At 34.1% G+C, this 23,065-nt stretch overlaps 1 protein-coding gene across 1 annotated transcript in view; it reads right to left on the reverse strand.

Annotated features, from left to right (window-relative positions):
* Positions 1-23,065, reverse strand: part of LOC135218404 (FMRFamide receptor-like) — a 119,783-nt gene that overhangs the window by 51,742 nt on the left and 44,976 nt on the right. Inside the window, exon 2 of the mRNA XM_064254701.1 lies at positions 6,153-6,451. Coding sequence (XP_064110771.1) covers positions 6,153-6,436 — 284 coding nt within the window. The 5' untranslated portion in view covers positions 6,437-6,451. The remainder of the gene's footprint in view (positions 1-6,152; positions 6,452-23,065) is intronic.

Genomic DNA, 23,065 nt, shown 5'->3' on the forward strand with positions numbered 1-23,065 from the left:
CAAAAATATTTCTCAAGTCTATTATTAATTTATTAAAGATATATTTTTGGAAACTTAGACCATCTTCAATTGAAAATTAGTAAGAAATTAAATAACAAAAAAAAACTTTCAATACAGCAAAAGAATTTGTAAATTTTCAAAATAATTACCTAAAATTTATTATCAGTTCATTAACGAAATATTTTTGGAAAACAGACCAATTGAAAATTAGTAAGGAGTGACACCATAAAAAAAAGTTTGCAATATAACAAAAGAAAAAATATTTTTCAAATTTATCATTCGTTTATGAACTCAACATTTTTGAAAAACTGAGACCATCTTCAATGGAAAATTAATAAGTGACGTTATAAAACTAATTCAATCGAGTGAAATAATATGAAATCCCTCATAATAAGGAAACATAGGTTAAGAGTCTCTCCAGACACTGACAAGAACCAACAACCATCACCTGTTCATTACTTGGTCTAAAACTGTCTTCCCTGCCTTCAGGATTATCCTGACAAGCACTTAAGCTGCTTGTCAACATGATCGCGGCGTTCTGTAGATTGGGTGGAAGATGGGCGTGGGAAGCTTCTTTGGACGTCCTGTCAAAATTTTTTTTGTCTATTATTTTTTCACCCCCTCCCCACCTATTTTTATATAATTAATTTATTACATTATATTATATATTATTATATATATATATATCTATATATATAGATATATATATATATATATATATATATATATTAATATATTATTATTATTATATATTGCTACTTTCAAAATGCATATATCTTCTCTGTGACTGTACAAAATGTTATGTAGAATTGTGCAACATTTTTTCAGATTCCTAGATAGCTTAGAGATGGATGTTTTAAATGCGTGTTCAGATTTCGCATAATATATTGTAAAAGAATATATGTATAACGTAAAATGTAAAAAGAGAGAGATTTTCTTTGTCCGTTCGAAACTATGATTGTTTCCCTATTATGTCAGCACTGTGAGATTAGAGGAACTCCAAGTTCTCCGTTTTCTTTCCTAATCTGTCAACACGTTTGATAAGCGATCGAATCGAGTCTTCGCGTTGTTATCAAAACATGTCAGTCTTAATTATCGCTCAGCCTCCATGTCGATCGAGTAGAGTACGTGTCTTTTTTTTTAACAGACTGGTCTTGTACGTGTATGTCTTTGTCAAAGCCACGTGCAGGTTACACATTTTGTGAGTAAAGTTGTGTAAGATTTTGAAGCTTCTGCAAGCATTATTGTCCCTAAACTTTTTGTCATCTCCCGTCCAGTTTCCGTAAAGGAAGAGAATTTCATTAAATCTTAGATTCTCGAGGCATTAACATCTCTCTCTCTCTCTCTCTCTCTCTCTCTCTCTCTCTCTCTCTCTCTCTCTCCTCTCTCTCGACATCCTTGTGATTATATTAACGTAACGTAAATTGGTCACTCGTAACTTGAGAATTTCATATTTGATATTTCTTAGAGTTTTAGTGTTAAATAGTGTTTTTGTGGAATCTGAACAAACATTATTTCGTAACGGCACCTGGTTTATGGTAAAGTGAAACAAGCCTGCAGCAAAGAAAGAAATTGGTATACCAAAAAGGTAAAGTGTGTTATATTTTTATTAGTTGCAACTAATAACTAATAACGGATAGGAACAGTGGTTAACTAATAACTGATAGGAACAGTGGTTTGGTAAAAACTGATGGTTGCAATGTTTTGAGTGAAAACGTTTACTTTTTTACACATTACAAAGTTTTGTGTTTTCTTGTTGAAGTGTGCCTTTTTATTTTGATACTGTCCACATTTTTCTGTATTTTCATTTACATTCACAATTTAATTGACTTAGTTATTTTCATTAATTAGTCATTGCACATTTAATTAAATTTAACACTTGTAAATTAATTTGCATTTACTTAGAATTCTTTTCAAGTTTTATTATTGTTTAGCACTTGTGAATTAATTTCAAGTTTTCAATTATTACCTAACACTTTTAGATTTTGATTGAATTAATTTTCTTGAATTTGTTGATAAATTAATTTTGATTTAATTTTACTTAATTTAATTCAAGAATTAATTAAACTCTACTTTGTTTTCAAGTAACATTAATTTTCCCTGATATTGTGAATTTCACTTATAAACTTTGAGTTTAATAATAAATTTTTGTATTTAAAATTTTTATAAGTATTTCATTTCTAACCAGTATATTTGCATTTAATTATGATTATATTGATGTTAGGTAGAAACATAGAGTGGTAATTGATCGGCTTTCCTTCAATTTACTTGAAGTGACTTAGAACCAGGGAAGTACTTAGACTTCTGAAATCAGGGAAATACTTAGACTTTTAAAGTTGTTGATGGAGTGATGCCCTTTGATTAATTTAATTACTTACAAGATTACCTCACACCTGTTTTGATGAACTTAGTCTGATTTTCTGCAATACTGGTAAGTTGTTAGGGGATCACTGTTGCCTTTAGAGTATTCAGTCGTTTAATACCTGTGATGAGGGTTCAGGTGTCTGGCCTTTGTGAGGTAACAATAAATGAATGGTAAGTGTAGTAACCAGATACTTGGAACTTCGTAACAATATATATATATATATATATATATATATATATATATATATATATATATATATATATATATGTATATATGTAATATGTAATTAATATATACGTATATTATATATATACACATATATATACCTGCATATAAATATGTAATATATTAAACGTATATGTAAATATATATACATACATATATACATACATATATATACATTCTCTCTCTCTCTCTCTCTCTCTCTCTCTCTCTCTCTCTCTCTCTCTCTCTCTCTCGTCTCTCTCTCTCTACACTGCGCCGACTAAAGCAATGCCCTTGAACAACGTCCGGAAAATTCCTTACGTAAGACTGGAATATATTCCAGTTGGCTAATTAGCGTGTTTTCCAAACCAGAGAGTTAAGGTCCGGCGAAAGGAAGTGGAAAGCAAGCGAAAGCCATCAACTAATATTTGAGCAATTATGAAGAAACTCGAGTGAATAATTTTCCCCCGAACTCAGACTTTAGACAGCTAGATGGCGTCTCCATGTATCAACTGATTATATCAATAAATTATATAAAAAAAGGAATTATTCTAAGTCGAAGGCGAAACTACGGGGACATAAAATCGTAATTTGAATTCAATTTAGTTTACAAGGATGAGCCAAGAGGAAATTATCTCAAAGCAGTTTCCTCTCAAGGTGAAACAGATTTTTATACAGGATTCTCTGAGCTCAAGGCAAAACTGCCGGTGGAAAATAAAATCGTAAATTCATAATTTTTTTAATTGAAGGTAGTTTTTAAGGATAAGCCAACTGAATTCAGATATAAATCATTTTCCTGTAAGGGCGAAACCAAGATTTTTTTTATACAGAACTATTATCTAAAATTGAAGGCAAAACTGCTAGAAACTAAAATCGCTAATTTTTCCCAAATATGAATTCAATGTTCTAAGCGGTCCACAATAATAGAAATATTAAAAGTTCGTGTATAATTTACAAACACATTATAAAAGCTTTCGAACCCTTCCCTGGGTTCATCTCCAGTCTTGGACTGAAGATGAACCCAGGGAAGGGTTCGAAAGTTTTAATAAAGTGTTTGTAAATTATACACGAACTTTTAACATCCTTATTACTGTGGAACCCTTAGAACATTGTATAAACCCTCGTGATAGAGAGTTTTCCCAAATATGAATTCAATTTCGTTTTCAAGGGTAAACAAAAAGGCAAAAGTTTTTAAGCATTTTTCTCTAAGGGTGGAACAAAGATTTGTTTTAAACTGAAGGTAAAAATACTGGGAAATTAGATCATAATTTTTACTCAAATTTTCACTAAGTCAAGTCTCGTGTATGTGCCTCAACTGTCTGAAGAAAATAAGCTCCCAAGAACTATAGATTATTATCGTCAGAAATCGTAAATAAAAAAAAGGAAATGTTAATAAATGTAATTTATTAAAGCTTCCACGTTTTGGGTGTCCGACCAGAAATACACGTCGTCAATATATACGTCAATTATATTTCGCAAGTGTTTTTATGTGTAGATCATGTATATATATATATATATATATATATATATATATATATATATATATGTGTGTGTGTGTGTGTGTGTGTATATATATATATATATATATATATATATATATATATATATATTATATATATATACATAAAAATTATATTATACATCGACCAGCAAAATCATACACAGAAAAAATTGTCTCGTCGACTTCAGTGCCTCAGTTGTTTTGGGGTACAGATTAATTTAATCACGAGCTAGGAACAGGGAACCCCAACCCCCCTCTGCCCTCCATTCCTTCCGTCCCTCCCCCCCCCAACAAACACCCGCCGCCCCACAGGACTCCTGCTTACTCATATCAAAACACGTTTTACACTGTTAATATTTTAACAAAGAAAAAAATCTGCTCAAAGGATTCATAACATGTTTACGATCTAGATGACATTTGTCAGAAACATTATTATTTCCATCTAGATTCTAGCAGATCATTGCATTGTGGTGTTTCCAGGCAGGAATAATATTTTGACAATTTTTGTTTATTAGACTCAGAAAGTAGGGTTTTTAACAATTTCGGTGAATAAAGTTTTTTTTTTTTTTTTTTTTACTGACAATGTAGACAAATAGGATTTAGCTGCCACAATGCATGAAGTTTCTGGTTCTGAATCTTGGATTAATATTTTCTTCAGAAGAATGTGAAACTTTAAAAATTCGAATATGTTTTTTTTAAACATCGAGATAATATATTCAATTGCTATTACATTCCATTACCAACCATTGCTTATGAAATTGTATTTTAGTGGGAAAAAATATAAGGGCTAATACCGAAGCTAATGAATGGCATAAAATAAGTATTCTATCCCATAGAATTAACACTCGTATGTTTAAAAGACTTTAAAATGAGGGATACGTAAAGGACAAACGATTCAAGTATACGACCTCCTGGAAGGTAAGTGAACTTAATACCAAAACACGAAAGCGGAAGTAATAAATAAGCGAATATGTGGGGAAATACGAAAAACAACATATCACCAGAAAAACGACAGAAATGAAATAGGCTCACTCCAAAAATACGGCAAAAAAATAGATAAGAGACGAATGAAAATCAGTGACTCGAGAATAAACCTTTCCAAGGTGAATCCATCTCCCCGTGATATAACAATAATAAGATAGATTTGCCTTCGTATGAATATGAAGGAAAAAGGAGTCCAACAGACATGAATGGGAAATGGAAGAGAGATGGATAAAGGTAGTAGAATTCATACTAACATGTTAAGTCAGTCAATGGATGTGCATTAGCATCACGAAGTCATCAGGGCACCATGGACATTAAATAAGTATATATTTACATAACATAGCAGCATTAGCATTACGTAATCACCGCGGCAATATGGACTCAAAATAATTAAGCCTCATCAGGAATGATTCAAATTAACTTGAGCAATAATTCAGAACGCGATGTATCCCAATATATGACAATTAAACTGCACCGTAATCATCTCTAGTCTCAGAAGTGACACTTTCTTAATTAAGTAACAGCACTAAAAAATAAATAAATAAAATAAATAAATAAAAAATGAAATAAAAGGTGTGCTCCGACATCCAGCTCACTCGAGACACATGCAAGATTTTCCTCTCACACATAAGTTGTAAGCAATATATTCCTAACTTAAGCTAAATTGAAATGCGCTAAAATCTATGGTAAAATAGATCCTTGTTTCGCCAACGAAAATTAAAATAAATACACTGTAGTTTATTAGCAATCATTTTTCTATATTGTTTATCATGCACATTATTTAATTTTTACACTTTCATTCTAATAAATAAATCATAAATATCTAATCCTAAAATTCCTGTATCTTTAACTCAACACGAAACACCTTTTTCAGACCTTTTTAGGATCTTCCATAGGGGTTTCCTACCCACCCAACAAGAACAAGAACATAACTAAGTAGTTTGTAGGCTTACTCCACGAGTAAGCTAAAAATTAACTAATCACATTAAAAAAAATAATAATTCTGACAATCTCCCACCAGTGACACTGAACTTAAACCAGACAGAAATGCGCCAAGAGCAGCAGCAATCAACATTTCTACCACACACGCGCCCTCACCTGGACAATATAGTAATGGAGATGATGTTCCCAGCCAGGCCCAGGAGCCCCACCGTCGTCAGCAGTATCCCGTAGACCACGAACTGGAAAACATCCGCAGAGTAACTGCTTCCTTCCGAGTCGCTCAAGATCTGATTGCAGGGGTCGTCGACGTCGATCCCCGTGGAGTTGGTGGGGAACGGGTCGGACGCGTTTTCGTCGCTGAAGAAAACACTCTGGGACTCCCTCCCCGCGGCACTCGCGTTGAGCTGGAACGCGGCGTTCAGACCGTCGCCCATCGTCATTGTTTATGACAGCGTCTGGAAGTGGTAAAAAAAAGATGCGTTTCACACTGGTGAAGTCAGAGGAATCTTCAAATAGCGGGTTTACCTCGAAAAACGCCTCAGAAACATTTTAATTTATCAAATAAGTGTAAATGAATAACGAGCATCCGTTCGTCTATGAGTGGAAAAAAAAAAAAAAAAAAAGAGAGAACTCACACTGGTGAATCAGAGTAATCTTCAATAGCGGGTTTACCTCGAAAAAAAGCCTGCAGAAACATTTAATTTATCAACTCAGTGTAAATGAATATACGAGCATCCGTTCTCTATGAGTGGAAAAAAAAAAAAAAAGAGATGCATCTCACACTGGTGAAGTCAGAGGAACTTTGCAAACAGAACATTTACCTCGAAAAACGCCTAAGAAAAATTGAATTCATCAAAGAAGTGTAAAGTAGCGATAAGGAAGTACGTTCCAAGAATTATATTTTACACTTAATGCAGTCAAAGGGATTTTGCAAATTGAAAGTTAGCTCGAAACATCAGTTCACCTATGTAAATGAAACTCGAAACATTAATTCGCCAAAGAAGTGAAAATAAACCTCGAAAGATTAATTCACCAAAGAGGTGTAAATGAATAATAAGTATTAATTTAACTAAAATTTGCAAAATGAAAGTATTTCATGAAAGGCAAGATAATTAATTTGATTTAATTACACCAGAGTTCAAGGAAATAAAATAAAATAACTTTTCACCCAAGTAAACTAGCTGTTATTTTTTTTAGAAATCAAATTCGCGTCTTTCCCCAGTTTCATTCAACTATTAGACGAAGACGACGATAAAGATAGCCAATTTGAACTACTTATTTCTGACACTGATGGATCTTAACCTGGGTAGGTGAATTTCGTTGGGTATTCGTTGTGGCATAAGAGGAGCGAGGCTGCCAATTAGCTCACTGGGTAAATTTATGCTTGATTTATGACTTACATCTTCAGGAAGCTACGTAAAAGAGGAGAGAAAGCAGAAATTAATGATAAAATATAATATTTTCATTTATGCCTTACACATTCGGAAATCGTAAAAGAGGAGAGCAAGCAAGAATTGATAATAAAACAATATTTTCATTAATGACTTACACCTTCCAGAATCGTAAAAGAGGAGAGCAAGCAGGAATTGATAATAAAAAATATTTTCATTTACACCTTACACCTTCAGGAAGCATAAAACAGGTGAGCAAGCAGGAATTGATAATAAAAAAACACAATATTTTCATTTATGCTTTACGAACTTCAGGAAGCATAAAAGAGGAGACCAAGCAGGAATTGATGATAATAAAAAAACATTTTCACTTATGCTTTACACCTTCAGGAATCGTAGAAGAGGTGAGCAAGCAGAACTTGATAAAAAAAAAGATAATATTTACATTCTGGGCCAGGGACGCTGGATATAGCGGCGGCAATTTTCTAAAGCAAACAATAGTTTGCATTTTGCAGATCCGAAGAACACTGGGCTCGGGGACTTTGAAGATGAGAAATGATACTTTGAAGATAAATTTATGGAAGGAGATGAAGAACAATACTTTAAAGATATATCTATGAAACGATGTGAGGAACAATACATTAAAAATATACCTATCTATGAAACGAGATGAGAAACAGTACTTTAAAAATATACCTATTAAACGAGCTGAGAAACAATACATTAAAAACATACCTATCTATGAAACGAGATGAGAAACAATACGTTAAAGAAACTTCTACAGCTAGATGAAAAACAATACATTACAGAAACTCCTGCAACTACATGAAAAACAATAAATTAACGATCTATGAAACGAGATGAAAAACTCTTAAAGAGATATCTATGAAACGAGATGAGAAACATTACAGTCAAGATAATATCTCGACGAAATGGAGCCAAATGGAGCCTTCCCTCGCAATGTTGTTTTAGATTTAGCTGGCCTTATGCCAGCAAGGGCTCTTGCTCCTAGAGCAGCCCGTAGCATTCCCTCACAAGTCACTCGATTCTCCTCCGTACACTTATCTAATATTTGATCTTGGAAGATGCCTTTTGCTCAACAACAACGACACTTTTCAAAAGATAAAGAGAGAGAGAGAGAGAGAGAGAGAGAGAGAGAGAGAGAGAGAGAGAGAGGTGACTCGTGTGTTTTTATCTCTCTATGCTGCCGACTGGATTCTTTCTTTCCTTTTATTTCTGTTTTCCCAGATGGCCGTTGCAGGCTGCTGATTCTTCTCTCCAAAGTGGAAGAAAGGCAGAAAGAAAGAAAGAAAGAAAGGCGACCTTTTTTAATCATTATTTGATCCTGAAAGTGAACCTCTGAGAAGGAGACGTTGTTTATCAGAAACTAGATTGCGAAATAAAACGCCTTGTCTCTCTCTCTCTCTCTCTCTCTCTCTCTCTCTCTCTCTCCTTTGATCGCCATTTGATCAACGATTGTTAACAGCACTGAAGACATGAGTCGAGAGAACGAGTGATATATATTTTCTTAAACATTTCTAGTTGACGAGTTTCACCTGGAAACGTTTTTAAATGAGCCACTCAAAATCAAATATTGCAAGACTTGAAAACGTTCGTCTAGTCCAATGGTTCTCCACCAGGGGGAGAATTCACCCCAATGGGGGGCGGGGAATTTCAGAGGTTCAAGGGAAGAATTGTGACCAAGGATTCTTAGTATTATATGCATATTATTTGGAATGCACTTCGGAGCTTCAAGGGAAGAACTATCACCAAGGACTTCTAGTATCATATGCATATGATTTGGAATAGAGCTTTTGAGTCAGGAAATTCGGGAAAAGGGGGAGTGAGTGGGGGAGGAGGGTGGAATGAAATTCCGACTTATTGTGAAAGGGTGCAAAAAAGTTTGACAACCACTGATCTAGTTACTCTAGAAGAAATATTACTAAACTTAAACGTAATCCCGTATTTTAACTCTGCCAACATCAGCTGGTATCACTCCTTCCTCCACAAAACATAATATCTTCTGACACCTTATAACCTTGTGTGCGACAGAACAGACCCAGTTGCCAACATGGCAGAGAGGAAACTAGCATTGAGGATTAAAAAATTTATTTCTTATTTCTATCTATTTGTCTTTTTTTTTTAGATTTTGTAGTAATATAGGTTGAAGATGGAATCAGATGAAAGGATTCTTAAGGAATACTAGATTTCATATTACAGGGCACGATGATTGCAGTGGTTGCAAGGCACAATGATTTCGTTGGTCTTATCATGTCCAACAGAATATATATATATACTTATATATATATATATATAAATATATATATATATAATATATATATATATATATATATAATCTCTTATGGTGTATATCTCTTGGAGAAGGTTAAAAAACATTTACTTATTTATTTATAAAGATACATTTTAACCAAAGTCGTTAGAACCTTGAAAAACTTCAAATTTAAAATTAGACGAATTCCTTGTATCTATGGAAATCATTTCTAAATGAAATCTCAACTACAACAGTTCTACAAAGTATTACTCTGAGTTACTCAACCCTGAACTGTCATATTGCACAAACATCATAATAAAACATATGTAATGACATTATGAAGGCGATCTTCTAAACTAAATCTGAGATGAGGGAAGGAAATGTTTAATAATTTCTACTAGATATAAACTGTCTTCCAAACAATTACTCCAAAGGTGAAAGAAATCCGATCGAAGAAAACGGGATATTCGCAAAATTTCTTTACAAAAGAAAACGGGAAAGGAGCAGTCTCGGAGCAGAGCGGCCTTAGATATCATCAGGTATAATGATCGAGAAAGGCTAAAAATATATAAGTCAATTTTTAGCTATTCGTGGGGAAGGTGATCGATTATATACCAGCAATGCAGGTGGTGTTTTGACAGATCGGAGAAAGAAGATATAGCTGATTGATTGCCTAGAATCAATCACTGCTTGGCGAGGATCATCGATCATTGGTGGAAAAAGGGATATCCGAAAAAACTTCCATATTTAGACTTGCGTTTAGAACGCAGAGCTTTTGGGGTTAATCAACATTATTTTTAATAATTCAATGATTCGATATATTTTCGGACAGCAACTGAAATGGTAAGGGCAGCTGAGTCGGATTGCAGAGGTAATTAGTCTACTGCTGCGATATAAAATAGTTTTAAGTCACAAAAAGGATGAGCTCAAAATAACGGCTTGGGATTCGAACTCCTTCCATTTATTTATCAATTAAGGGGAGTTATATATATTAATAATATATGATATATATATTATTTATATATATTGTATTATATATATATATATATATAATATATATATATATATAGATATTATGTATATATTTATATATATATATATTATATATATATATATATATATATATATATATATATATATATATAAAGGTATAAGTTTGTCTGCTAAGTAAAGGACGTTGAGTCGAAAGATCTTGCACACACTCCGTTGTTTATCTTTCCTTCGTGGCTTATACCTTTATTTATGCATTTATCACGTTCCAAACTTTCGTGATTCAGTTATACATACATATATATATATATATATATATAGGTATATATATATATATATATATATATATATATATATATATATATAATGGTGCGTATATATGTGTGCGTAATGGAATGGAATGGAATAAGTGATTTAGGCAAAAAGCTACGACGACAATGAATGAAAATGGAAATAAAAATATATATAAATAAACAGATAAATCAAAACTCAAACATATAAAAATAAAAATACGTAGCAAATGTGTGGTCCACCCCGCTTGTACACGTTGTAAAATTAGAACAAGATGCTCAAAAAATATCTGTAGGTTACCAAAAAAAAAAAAAAAAAAAAAACTGGAGATGATTTTTTTCAAGCAGGTGCCCCTCCAAAAACTAACGACCACTTCCCCACGCGTAAAAAAAGAATGGCTAACACAGGGATGACCTTTCTAATTAAGATCCTCAAGAGGAAAAACAGGGGAGAGATTCTACAAAACTGAGATAATTTTTGACAAGGGAAAGAATTTCTGATTGAGGTCAAAATCTTAACGCTGGAATTTCCTATTATTATTATTTTTTTTTTTTTTTTTTTGCTCTATCACAGTCCTCCAATTCGACTGTGGTATTTATAGTGTGGGGTTCCGGGTTGCATCCTGCCTCCTTAGGAGTTCATCACTTTACTTACTATGTGTGCCATTTCTAGGATCACACTCTTCTGCATGAGTCCTGGAGCTACTTCAGCCTCTAGTTTTTCCAGATTCCTTTTCAGGGATCTTGGGATCGTGCCTAGTGCTCCTATGATTATGGGTACGATTTCCACTGGCATATCCCATATCCTTCTTATTTCTATTTTCAGATCTTGATACTTATCCATTTTTTCCCCTCTCTTTCTCTTCAACTCTGGTGTCCCATGGTATTGCGACATCAATGAGTGATACTTTCTTCTTGACTTTGTCAATCAACGTCGCGTCTGGTCTATTTGCACGTATCACCCTATCCGTTCTGATACCATAGTCCCAGAGGATCTTTGCGTGTTCGTTTTCTATCACTCCTTCAGGTTGGTGCTCGTACCACTTATTACTGCAAGGTAGCTGATGTTTCTTGCACAGGCTCCAGTGGAGGGTTTTTGCCACTGAATCATGCTCTTTTTGTACTGGTTCTGTGCAAGTGCCGGGCATTCGCTTGCTATGTGGTTTATGGTTTCATTTTTCGTATTGCACTTCCTACATATGGGAGAGATGTTATTTCCGTCTATCGTTCTTTGAACATATCTGGTTCTTAGGGCCTGATCTTGTGCCGCTGTTATCATTCCTTCAGTTTCCTTCTTTAGCTCTCCCCTCTGTAGCCATTGCCATGTGCCATCGCTGGCTAGTGCTTTAGTCTGTCTCATGTATTGTCCGTGCATTGGTTTGTTGTGCCAGTCTTCTGTTCTGTCTGTCATTCTCCTGTCTCTGTATATTCCTGGGTCTTTGTCTACTTTTATTAGTCCTTCTTCCCATGCACTCTTTAGCCACTCGTCTTCACTGGTTTTCAGATATTGCCCCAGTGCTCTGTTCTCGATGTTGACGCAGTCCTCTATACTTGGTAGTCCTCTCCCTCCTTCCTTTCGTGTTATGTATAGTCTATCCGTATTTGCTCTTGGGTGTAGTGCTTTGTGTATTGTCATATGTTTCCTGGTTTTCTGATCTATGCTGCAGAGTTCTGCCTTCGTCCATTCCACTATTCCTGCGCTGTATCTGATTACTGGCACTGCCCATGTGTTTATGGCTTTTATCATATTTCCGGCGTTGAGTTTTGACTTGAGTATCGCCTTGAGTCTCTGCATATATTCTTTCCTGATCGTGTCCTTCATCTCTTGGTGTTTTATATCCCCTCCTTCCATTATTTCCAGGTATTTGTATCCTGTCTCATCTATGTGTTTGATGTTGCTCCCATCTGGTAGCTTTATCCCTTCAGTTCTCGTTACTTTGCCTTTTTGTATGTTGACTAAGGCGCATTTTTCTATTCCAAACTCCATCCTCATGTCCCCAGATACAATCCTTACAGTTTGGATTAGGTTATCTATTTCCTTGATGCTCTTACCATACAGCTTGATGTCGTCCATGAACATCAGATGGTTGATTCTGTTGCCTCTTTTCTTGAGTTGGTACTCGGCATCCATCTTCTGTAGTACTTTTGTCATGGGAATCATGGCTACTACGAAGAGTAGTGGGGACAGTGAGTCGCCCTGGAAGATCCCTCTCCTGATATTAACCTCTGCTAGTCTTATTCCAGAGCTTGTAAGTATTGTATTCCAGTTGCGCATTGTGTTTTTGAGGAAGCTGATGGTGTTTTCCTCTGCCCCATATATTTTCAGACATTCTATTAGCCATGTGTGTGGTATCATGTCGAAGGCTTTCTTATAGTCCTTCCATCCCATGCTTAGGTTGGTTTTCCTTCTCCTACTGTTCTTCATTACCATTTTGTCTATCAGGAGCTGGTCTTTTGTGCCCCTACACTTCCTTCTGCAGCCTTTCTGTTGGTGGGGATGGTGTTTGTCTCCTCTAGGTAGTTGTATAGCCTTTCACTGATGATACCTGTTAGTAACTTCTACATTATTGGCAGGCAGGTGATAGGCCTGTAGTTACTGGCTATATTTCCCTTACTCTTGTCTTTTTGTACTAAGGATGTTCTTCCTGTGGTCATCCATTTGGGTGCATGGTGATTTGAGATACAATGCTGGAGTTGTTCTGCTATTCGTGGGTGTAGGCCTTTGAAGTTTTTGAGCCAGTATCCTGGACTTCATCGGACCTGGGGCTTTCCAGTTTGGCATTTTCTTTAGTTGGTGTCTGACTGTGTCTGTCGTGATCTCTGTGAATCTTTGTTTTATTCTCCCTGTTTCTTCTTCCTTGACTTCCTAGAGCCATGTTGCATGTTTGTTGTGTGATACCGGATTGCTCCATATGTTTTCCCAGAGTCTCTTACTTGGTTCGGCTTCAGGAATTTCTGGGTGGTTGTCTTCCCCTCTTAGTTTTATTATTGTTATTATTATTATTATTATTATTTTATTATGATTATTATTATTATTATTATTATTATTATTATTGATTATTATTATTATTATTATTATTATTATTATTATTATTATTATTATTATTATAAAGCTTAGCTGGGGTACAAAGTCATATTAATTATTATTATTATCATCCGTGCCTATTATAAAACTTAGCTGGGGTACTAAGTCATATCAATTATTATTATTATTATTATTATTATTATTATTATTTTATTATTATTATTATTATTATTATTATTATTATTATTATTATTAAAAAAAGCATGGCCACTCTTTTTAATGGAGTTTTAGGGTATAATTATTATTATTATTATTATTATTATTATTATTACATTTATGAATGTCTCTTTTTCTTCACCATTACACGCACTAGTCACTGCCCAAGAAAAATTCTGTGAGCGTTGTCATTCCGGTGTCAATTTGCCACGTGACACAAGAGACTTTTTTGGCCGCGCTCATGGCACTTTGTAGCTAGCGAGTGCCAAATGTGATTACTTCGTTTGATGGCTTGTCAGCCTCGAGCTTTTAAGGGATCATGTTTATCATATTTATAAGTCTGAGAAAGAAACCCGAGAGCAATGTGTACAGAGATTGTAACCCGTATACTCGTGTCGATTCTGTAAAGGACACGGGAAATAAAGAGTTATAATTTCATTTTAGATTGTTCTTGGTTGTTTGTTGGTAAAAAAAGAGAGGGGGGGGGGAAATAGTAGACGATTCGACAAGTTATTTTTTATTTTTACCTTACAGTGATTATAGCATTGACAAAGACACTCACACACACACACACACACACACACACACACACACACATATATATATATATATATATATATATATATATATATATATATATATATATATATATACGTAATATGCAGAAGCTAGGTACTATTGTTGTACCTCTAAGTAAATGGGGATATAATCCACAATGATGTAAAATCCTTATTAGTTATGTAAAAAAATGACTGTACAAGAAATATATGTTTTATAAACTACATAAGGACATTATATATATATATATATATATATATATATATATATATATATATATATATATATAGTATATATATATATAATATGTTTGCGTATGTGGGCGTGTCTTAGAATCCAAAGGACATTGACACTGACAAACAAACTATATCAAGATTGACAGAACAAAAGCAGCTGAAACTACTACACCAGGTAGCTGATATTCATTCCTGTCAAACAGCCGATTGTGATGTGAATAAAACGGCAGCCGAGTATATTAAAAGACTAAAATGACATACTAGAAAGACTAAGAGAGGAAGAAGAAGAAGAAGAAGTTTGCGAATGTCTCTACGAAAGAGACGAAGAAGGACACAGACGGCAAAATAAAGTTACGCTCCAAATGCATTTAACAGAGATGACGGTGAACGGATTGAGCTTCTCGTGCAGGAGAGAGAGCGAATAACTCATTCGGAGGATAGAGACACACAGGAGGGATAGTCTCCTTTTGATGGTAACGTGATACTGTAAATAAATAAAGAGTTGTCATAAATTAAGTAAGGGCGTGTGGAGACAAACGAGTAGTATGAACTTACAGAGTTAAGGTTGCAAGTCTGGTACAGTAACCGAAGAGGGGGGGCGGAGTTGGTAATGTAATAAAAGAATTGGCTACGAGAGGAACCGTATATTATTTGAGGAAGTGAAGTTGAGAAGTAGTCGCGAAACATACAAATACATAAATGGAGATAGTTTCCTAAGACACCGGAATGCTTGTAATAACTCAATTCCGAAAGATATTCAAGAAACAATTTGATTGCACAAATAACATAGTAAAGTAAACTTTTTGAACATTTTAGGGATAACGGACAGGGAAATAAGAGGTTCAGGTAAATGATGCGATGAGAAATAATAGCTTGTATTGGCAATGAAGATGATTTAGGGGAAAATGAAGATGATTTAAAGGAAAATGAAGATGAATTAGGGGAAAATGAAGATTTAGGGGAACTGGAGACGAATTAGGGAAAAATTAAGATGATTTAAGAGAAAATGAAGATGATTTAAAGGAAAATGAAGCTGATTTAGTGGAAAATGAAGATGAATTAGGGGAAAATGAAGAATCAGGGAACGAATACGATTTAGGGGGAAATGAAGATGATTTTGGGGAAAATTAAGAACATTCGGGGGAAAATGAAGAAGATTCAGGGAAAATGAAGATGATTCATGGAAAATGAAGATAATTTAGGGGAAAATAAAGCTGATTTAGTGGAAAATTAAGATGATTTAGGGGAACTGAAGATAATTTATGAAAAATTGAAGATGATTCAGGGGAAAATGAAGCTGATTTAGGGGAAGATGAAGATGATTTAGAAAATGAAGAATTTTCAAGGGGAAATAAAGACTAATAAGGGAACAAAAAACCTCATTTCTTACGAAATAACACCATGATTGCCTTGATATCACTTGGGGAAAAATCCGTAGAAATAATTACGGTATTTCTAATATACAACCAAGAGTGATATTACTTTCTGACAATGAAAATAATGACGAAAATATTATTATTGTATGACTATAGACCTAATACATTTCTTAATAAAGAGATATATGTAAGAGCGAGAAAAAAAACATACAAAAACCATTGACTAGAGAATTCTTATTCTGTCCCAGATCCGCCTGGATCAAAAGATTTGTATTGTGTTTATTGGTGGGATCAGCAGAGAAATACGTAGCTATTGATTAATATTTCTCTCTCTCTCTCTCTCTCTCTCTCTCTCTCTCTCTCTCTCTCTCTTTGTGTACACCTCTTTATCACTCATCCGAGAGTTTATTTTCAGTTTCCCTTTGGTTTATTTCTTCGGGCACTTCAATCAGCGCTCCGTTGCTCTCTCTCTCTCTCTCTCTCTCTCTCTCTCTCTCATCAAGAAGATAAGCTTTACTTGGGTTTCCATAGTATGCCAAGACTTGCATAAAACAGGTGTAGATGTACACGCGTAATTTCTCTCTCTCTCTCTCTCTCTCTCTCTCTCTCTCTCTCTCTCTCTCTCTCTCATCAAGATCTTTACTTGGATTTCTAAAGTAGACCACTACGCTCTCTCTCTCTCTCTCTCTCTCTCTCTCTCTCTCTCTCTCTCTCTCTCTCTCATCAAAGAAGAAGCAGCTTTACTTGGATTTCTAAAGGAGACCCTTTCACTCTCTCTCTCTCTCTCTCTCTCTCTCTCTCTCTCTCTCTCTCTCTCTCTCTCTCCGGAGCTGCTGCTACCATATTTTCTTGTATTGCATTTTCTAATATAATCAGGATTTACGCGATCCGTATAGCCTTCGCAATGGAGGCTATTACCTATTTTCAAACATTTACATAAGAATGGCATCCTACCTAAGAAAGCCCGCCTATAATATATACCCCACTTATTGGAGGGAACGTAAGCTATACTGGATAAGATTTTATTCTCCTCTTATTATTGCTCGATTTCACTACCTGTTTATTTCCTCGGCTCTCCCGGCGAATTAATCAATCATTATTTACGTTTTTACGAAGAGGCGAATCTTATTCATTCATGCGAGAAAATACTCTTGGGCTTTGATAAACAGCTTAATTGGGCGTGGTAATATTTTGGTGAGATATTATTAAAGTAGTAGTGATTTATTTACATAATTGTTTTGTGATATAGTCGAATACACACAGGGCATATATATATATAAGATATAAATACTATATATATATTATATATATATATATGTGGTTATATAATAAATATACTAATTTGTGTGTGTGTGTTGTGTGTGTGTATGTAATATATATATATATAATATATATATATATAATATTATATTTATATATATATGTTATATCTATATATACATACATGTGTGTTTATAAATACAATGTTATAATAAGTAACATTACATACATGAATATTCTATATATAATATACAATATATATATATAAATATCTATATATATATATATGATTATATAAATAAATTATTTATCCCATACATGCATACATATATATATATATATATATATATATATATACACATATATATATATGCAGTATGCATGTATGTATATATGTACGTTCGTATGTATGTTTAGGTATGCGCGTCCACTCACTCAGATGATTTTTGTTATTGTTTTTTTTTTTTTATAAATAACTTGCAAGGACAAAACTCCCATCCTCAAAAGCGAGCGAGATCCAGCCACTGGCTGATGGTGACTCGAGACCCCACCGCGCTAATGATACAAATAGGTTGTATTTTCAACCGAATGAAGACTTAATATTTTCACGGGAAGGGGAAATATGATGCTTACTGATATATTAGTTTTTTATTTAATTTCTGTCATAACATCGTACGTCGTCTCGACGCCCACACCACACACACACATATCCACACACGCGCGCGTGCACTCACACATTTCTTTATTTATTTATTTATACACACACATACACACATATATAATATAAACACACACACATAAATGAAATATAAGTGTGTGTATATAATATGAACACACACACATAAATAAAATATAAGTGTGTATATAATATAAACACACACACATAAATGAAATATACATATGTGTATAGATACATATACATACATACATTATCTATATATATATATATATATATATATATATATATATTTATATGTGTGTGGTGTGTGTGTGTGTTTGTGTGTGTGTGTATTATGACTGGTAAAAATGTTCTGTGACAACAGAATTCCATCTCATAAAAGGAGCATTTTTTATGGGCTCCTTTTATTCGATATGTATATTATGTGTATTATATAATATATTTATTTATATATATATATATATGTAGTATGTATGTATGTTATGTATGTATGTAATACCACCACATTTATTACAATTTACACATTTATGTATGCTTATACTGGCACCCTCACCTTGTCATACTCTTTAATCCACACATGAACGTACGAGCATTCTCATTAATGTATTCACATATTCCTTCATTAGTATTTACATTCAAAACTACAAGCCTCCTCAGATCAAACCAACACCCCCTACCCCCTCATTATAACCCTACCCTCCTCCCCTCCCCTCCCAAAAATGAGAAGAATATTTACACAAGATTTTGGCCTTACTGAACATCAGTATCCAAACATTTCATTATCAGAGGGTTCTGTTTGCTTACGTCAAAATCCACGATCTGTGACATGAGTGTTTATTAACAGACCTCGTCCAGATATAATTAAGTCAAAAGTCGGTCTTCGATGCGAATACTCATCGAAGATCCAGACAGGTGGACCACTGCCAAAGATTTGCATATCAGATGTTTTTTGGTCTCATTTCGTTTCCTGAAGACGTGTTTCGCTTTTTTTCCCCATTTCATTATGGTATATGCTGAATTATTCACTGTGTGCATTAGTTATATGTCAGGAACTCCTATACAGAGAGAGAGAGAGAGAGAGAGAGAGAGAGAGAGAGAGAGAGAGAGAGAATGTCATATGAATTATTGTTTCACCAGACTTCGGGTGATGAACCATCCCATTCGTAACTATGTGATGGTACACAGTTTGATGGGCTACTGGTATCTCTCTCTCTCTCTCTCTCTCTCTCTCTCTCTCTCTCTATACCCACAACGCCTGGCTAACACCGGGAACTTAATGCCCTGGAGAGAGAGAGAGAGAGAGAGAGAGAGAGAGAGAGAGAGACGGGAGTTAAAAAAGGTTGATTTCTTACATAAATTATTTAGATATGAATTTTAAAGCTATTTCTCATCCCCATTTGAATAATAATAATAATAATAATAATAATAATAATAATAATAATAATAATAATAATAATAATAATAATAATAATAAATCACTTGGAAATTAGTTATACATAGAAATTTTAAATCTATTTCTCATCCTCATTTGAACAACAACAACAAAAATAATAATAACAACATTAATAATAATAAAAATAATAATAATAATAATAATAATAATAATAATAATAATAATAATAATAATAATAATAATAATAATAATAATAATAATAATAATAACAATAATAATATTAATAACAAAGCAACTTTCACAAAGAAATTAACCTTAAATAAATCATTAAAATCAGGTTGCACATGACGTAAGTGCTAACAGAAAAACAACTCAAGTCACATCTTCAATAAATCTATGTAAAAAAAAGTGGGTGGGGGGTTCGGGGGCGGGGAGGGGCGGGGGATGGGGCGGAATCTTCACAAGGTTTCACGGGGAATTTATAACTTCCTTGAGCCGTAAAGAAGTCAAAAGACAGCATCTCAGTATCCCAGACAGTAAACATTACCAGAGAAAAAATAAATATGCAGTAGCTTCATAATGATTCTTGAAGTTTTGACTTAAAAACGACTAATCATTGATATATTAATCTTCAAAGCTTTTTTATTTGTAATTTATTGTCATCATTAATTACTTTTTTTGCTTATTCCTTTTGCAAATAGGAAGATATATTATCTCCCTAAGCCAGTACGTGAAAAGGTATAAAGTTAAGTTTTTTCTACTTGATTAGCAATTTTCAGGTTGAAAGCATTATTATTATTTTTTTTTTTTTTTTTTTTGGGGGGGGTGTCTATCACAGTCCTCCAATTCGACTGGGTGGTATTTATAGTGTGGGGTTCCGGGTTGCATACTGCCTCCTTACGAGCCCATCCCTTTTCTTATTATGTGCGCCGTTTCTAGGAGCACACCCTTCTGCATGAGTCCTGGAGCTACTTCAGCCTCTAGTTTTTCCAGATTCCTTTTCAGGGATCTTGGGATCGTGCCTAGTGTTCGGATGATTATGGGTACAATTTCCTTCTTATTTCTATTTTCAGGTCTAGATACTTATCCATTATTATTATTATTATTATTATTATTATTATTATTATTATTATTATTATTATTATTATTATTATTATTATTTGGATATGTTGACATGCTTTGAAAACTACAGTTGGTAAGAAACCCAAGACCTCCATCATCCCATCGAAAGTCCCCAAGTGGAATAGAATGGAATATGAAAATTTAGGCCAAAAGACCAAGCGCTGGGACCTAAGAGGTCATTCAGCACTGAAAGGGAAACTGGGAGTTAAAATGTTTGAAATGTGTAACAGGAGGGAAACCTCAAAGCAGCTGCACTATGAAACAATTATCAAGAGAATATACAAGTAAAGGGAATGAAAGAGGTTAATGCAAAGGACCTATTGCAATGCCTAGAGTACACTGTGAGAGGTGCACTGAAGGCACGACCACCCCTACATGGGGAATGTCACAAAGCGAAGACGTGTCAACGCCGGCAAAGAACCATCCGTCCGGACATCTGAATTAAACAGGTGCTCCCTCGCATAAGATGGCAAAACCAGTCTTGCAACCTCAGAGAGCAACGCATCATCGATCATATCCAGCAGCCAATACACCCATCCAAAACTGGATTCATGCATTGTATCTACATTTATGCTGAGAAGCCTCCGACACGCATCATGACAGTGTATTGGTTTTCCCCGGGGTCTAGCCTCATGTACGGAGTTCCTCAAGGGAACTTTTATGGTCCTCCAGATCTTTAAATGGAAATTGTCACCTTCTCTTCTTCTTTTCTGACTCATCGTCATGGTGCGCATCTGGGATCTGAGCATAAGGGTGAGTTCACACAGAAGACTCATCACCAACTCCTCCCAAATTCTTGTTAGCCCCGCCTACTGGACTGCTCATCAAGAGTCACGCCACACCACTAACACAACCTAATGAGCAGTCCAGTAGGCGGGGCCTAACAAGAATTTGTGAGGAGTTGGTGATGAGTCTTACATGTACAGCGTGGGGTGAAGCCTAGTGTAAACTCACCCTTATGCTCAGATCCCAGATGCACACCATGACAGTGTCAGTGTCAGAATTTAATCTGCAGGACGAATCCCTTTGAAAAAATCTTGAGTTTCGTGTTCTTTAAACCCCTTCAAAGAGGCACTGTCACCTTTTCTTTTAAATCATGGCTGCTATTCTCTCTCGTTCACTTCTATACTGCAGTTCCTCACTTATTCATTTCTCTTTTATAATATTCCATGGTCAATCTTTCTTCACAGTTTCTCTCTCCTCTCTTTTACTTCTATAATCGAGTTCCTCATTCACTCTTTGCTCTCTAACTACTTCATCATCAATCTTTCTACCCAGGTTTAAATCGTGTACCTGTCAACTCACTCAGTTGACCACTAGTCTGATCCTATCTCACCCAAACTTGGGAACACGGGACGATGACCACATCCTATTCCATCTCTACTTTTCCATCTTGTGTATAAATTACAATAAGATTTATAAATCAAGCTTTCAGTTACGGTACCTCTATTATAATTAATTAATAATATATTGTTTCTCATTTTCACAATTATTGTGACTTGTCATGTCATGAAATTCTTGGTCCAAAGGTTGTTCTTGGATAATTAAAAGGAAATGATCTGATGGTAAAATCATAATAAATTTGGGAAAATTTAAAGGAAATATCCTAATCAAATTTTGGAAAATCAAAAGGAAATATTTTGATGAATAAATCCACATGAAATTTTGCACAATTAAAAGGAAATATTCAGATGAATAATTCATATGAAATTTTGCAAAATTGAAAGGAGATATTCTGTTGAAAAATTCATATAAATTTTTGCAAAATTAAAAGGAAATATTTTGATGAATAATTCATATGAAATTTTGCAAAATTAGAAGGAAATATTCTGATTAATAATTCATACTAAATTTTGCAAAATTAAAAGGAAATATTCTAATGAATAATTCATATAAAATTTTGCAAGATTAGAGGGAAATATTCTGATGAATCATTCATATGAAATTTTGTAAAATTGCCAGGAAATATTCTGATGAATAATTCATATGGAATTTTGTAAAATTAAAAGGAATTACTCTGATGAATTTTGGAAAATTAAAAAGGGATATTCTAATGACAAACCCCACTTAGTTAGCCAAAGAATCTGCATTGAAAACCCATTTTATGGCAAAAGAATACATTCTTCACCATCTAATCCTTTGGAAAGATGACAGATCAAAAATGTCAGTTCTATAAAGATGGGAAAATGCCTTAGGAATGGTGAATCATTATCAATGTATTTTTGAAACCGTTTCCTTGTCAACTAATGGGACTGATAACA

Source organism: Macrobrachium nipponense, chromosome 9 (genome assembly GCF_015104395.2).
Source record: "Macrobrachium nipponense isolate FS-2020 chromosome 9, ASM1510439v2, whole genome shotgun sequence".
NCBI lineage: Eukaryota > Metazoa > Arthropoda > Malacostraca > Decapoda > Palaemonidae > Macrobrachium > Macrobrachium nipponense.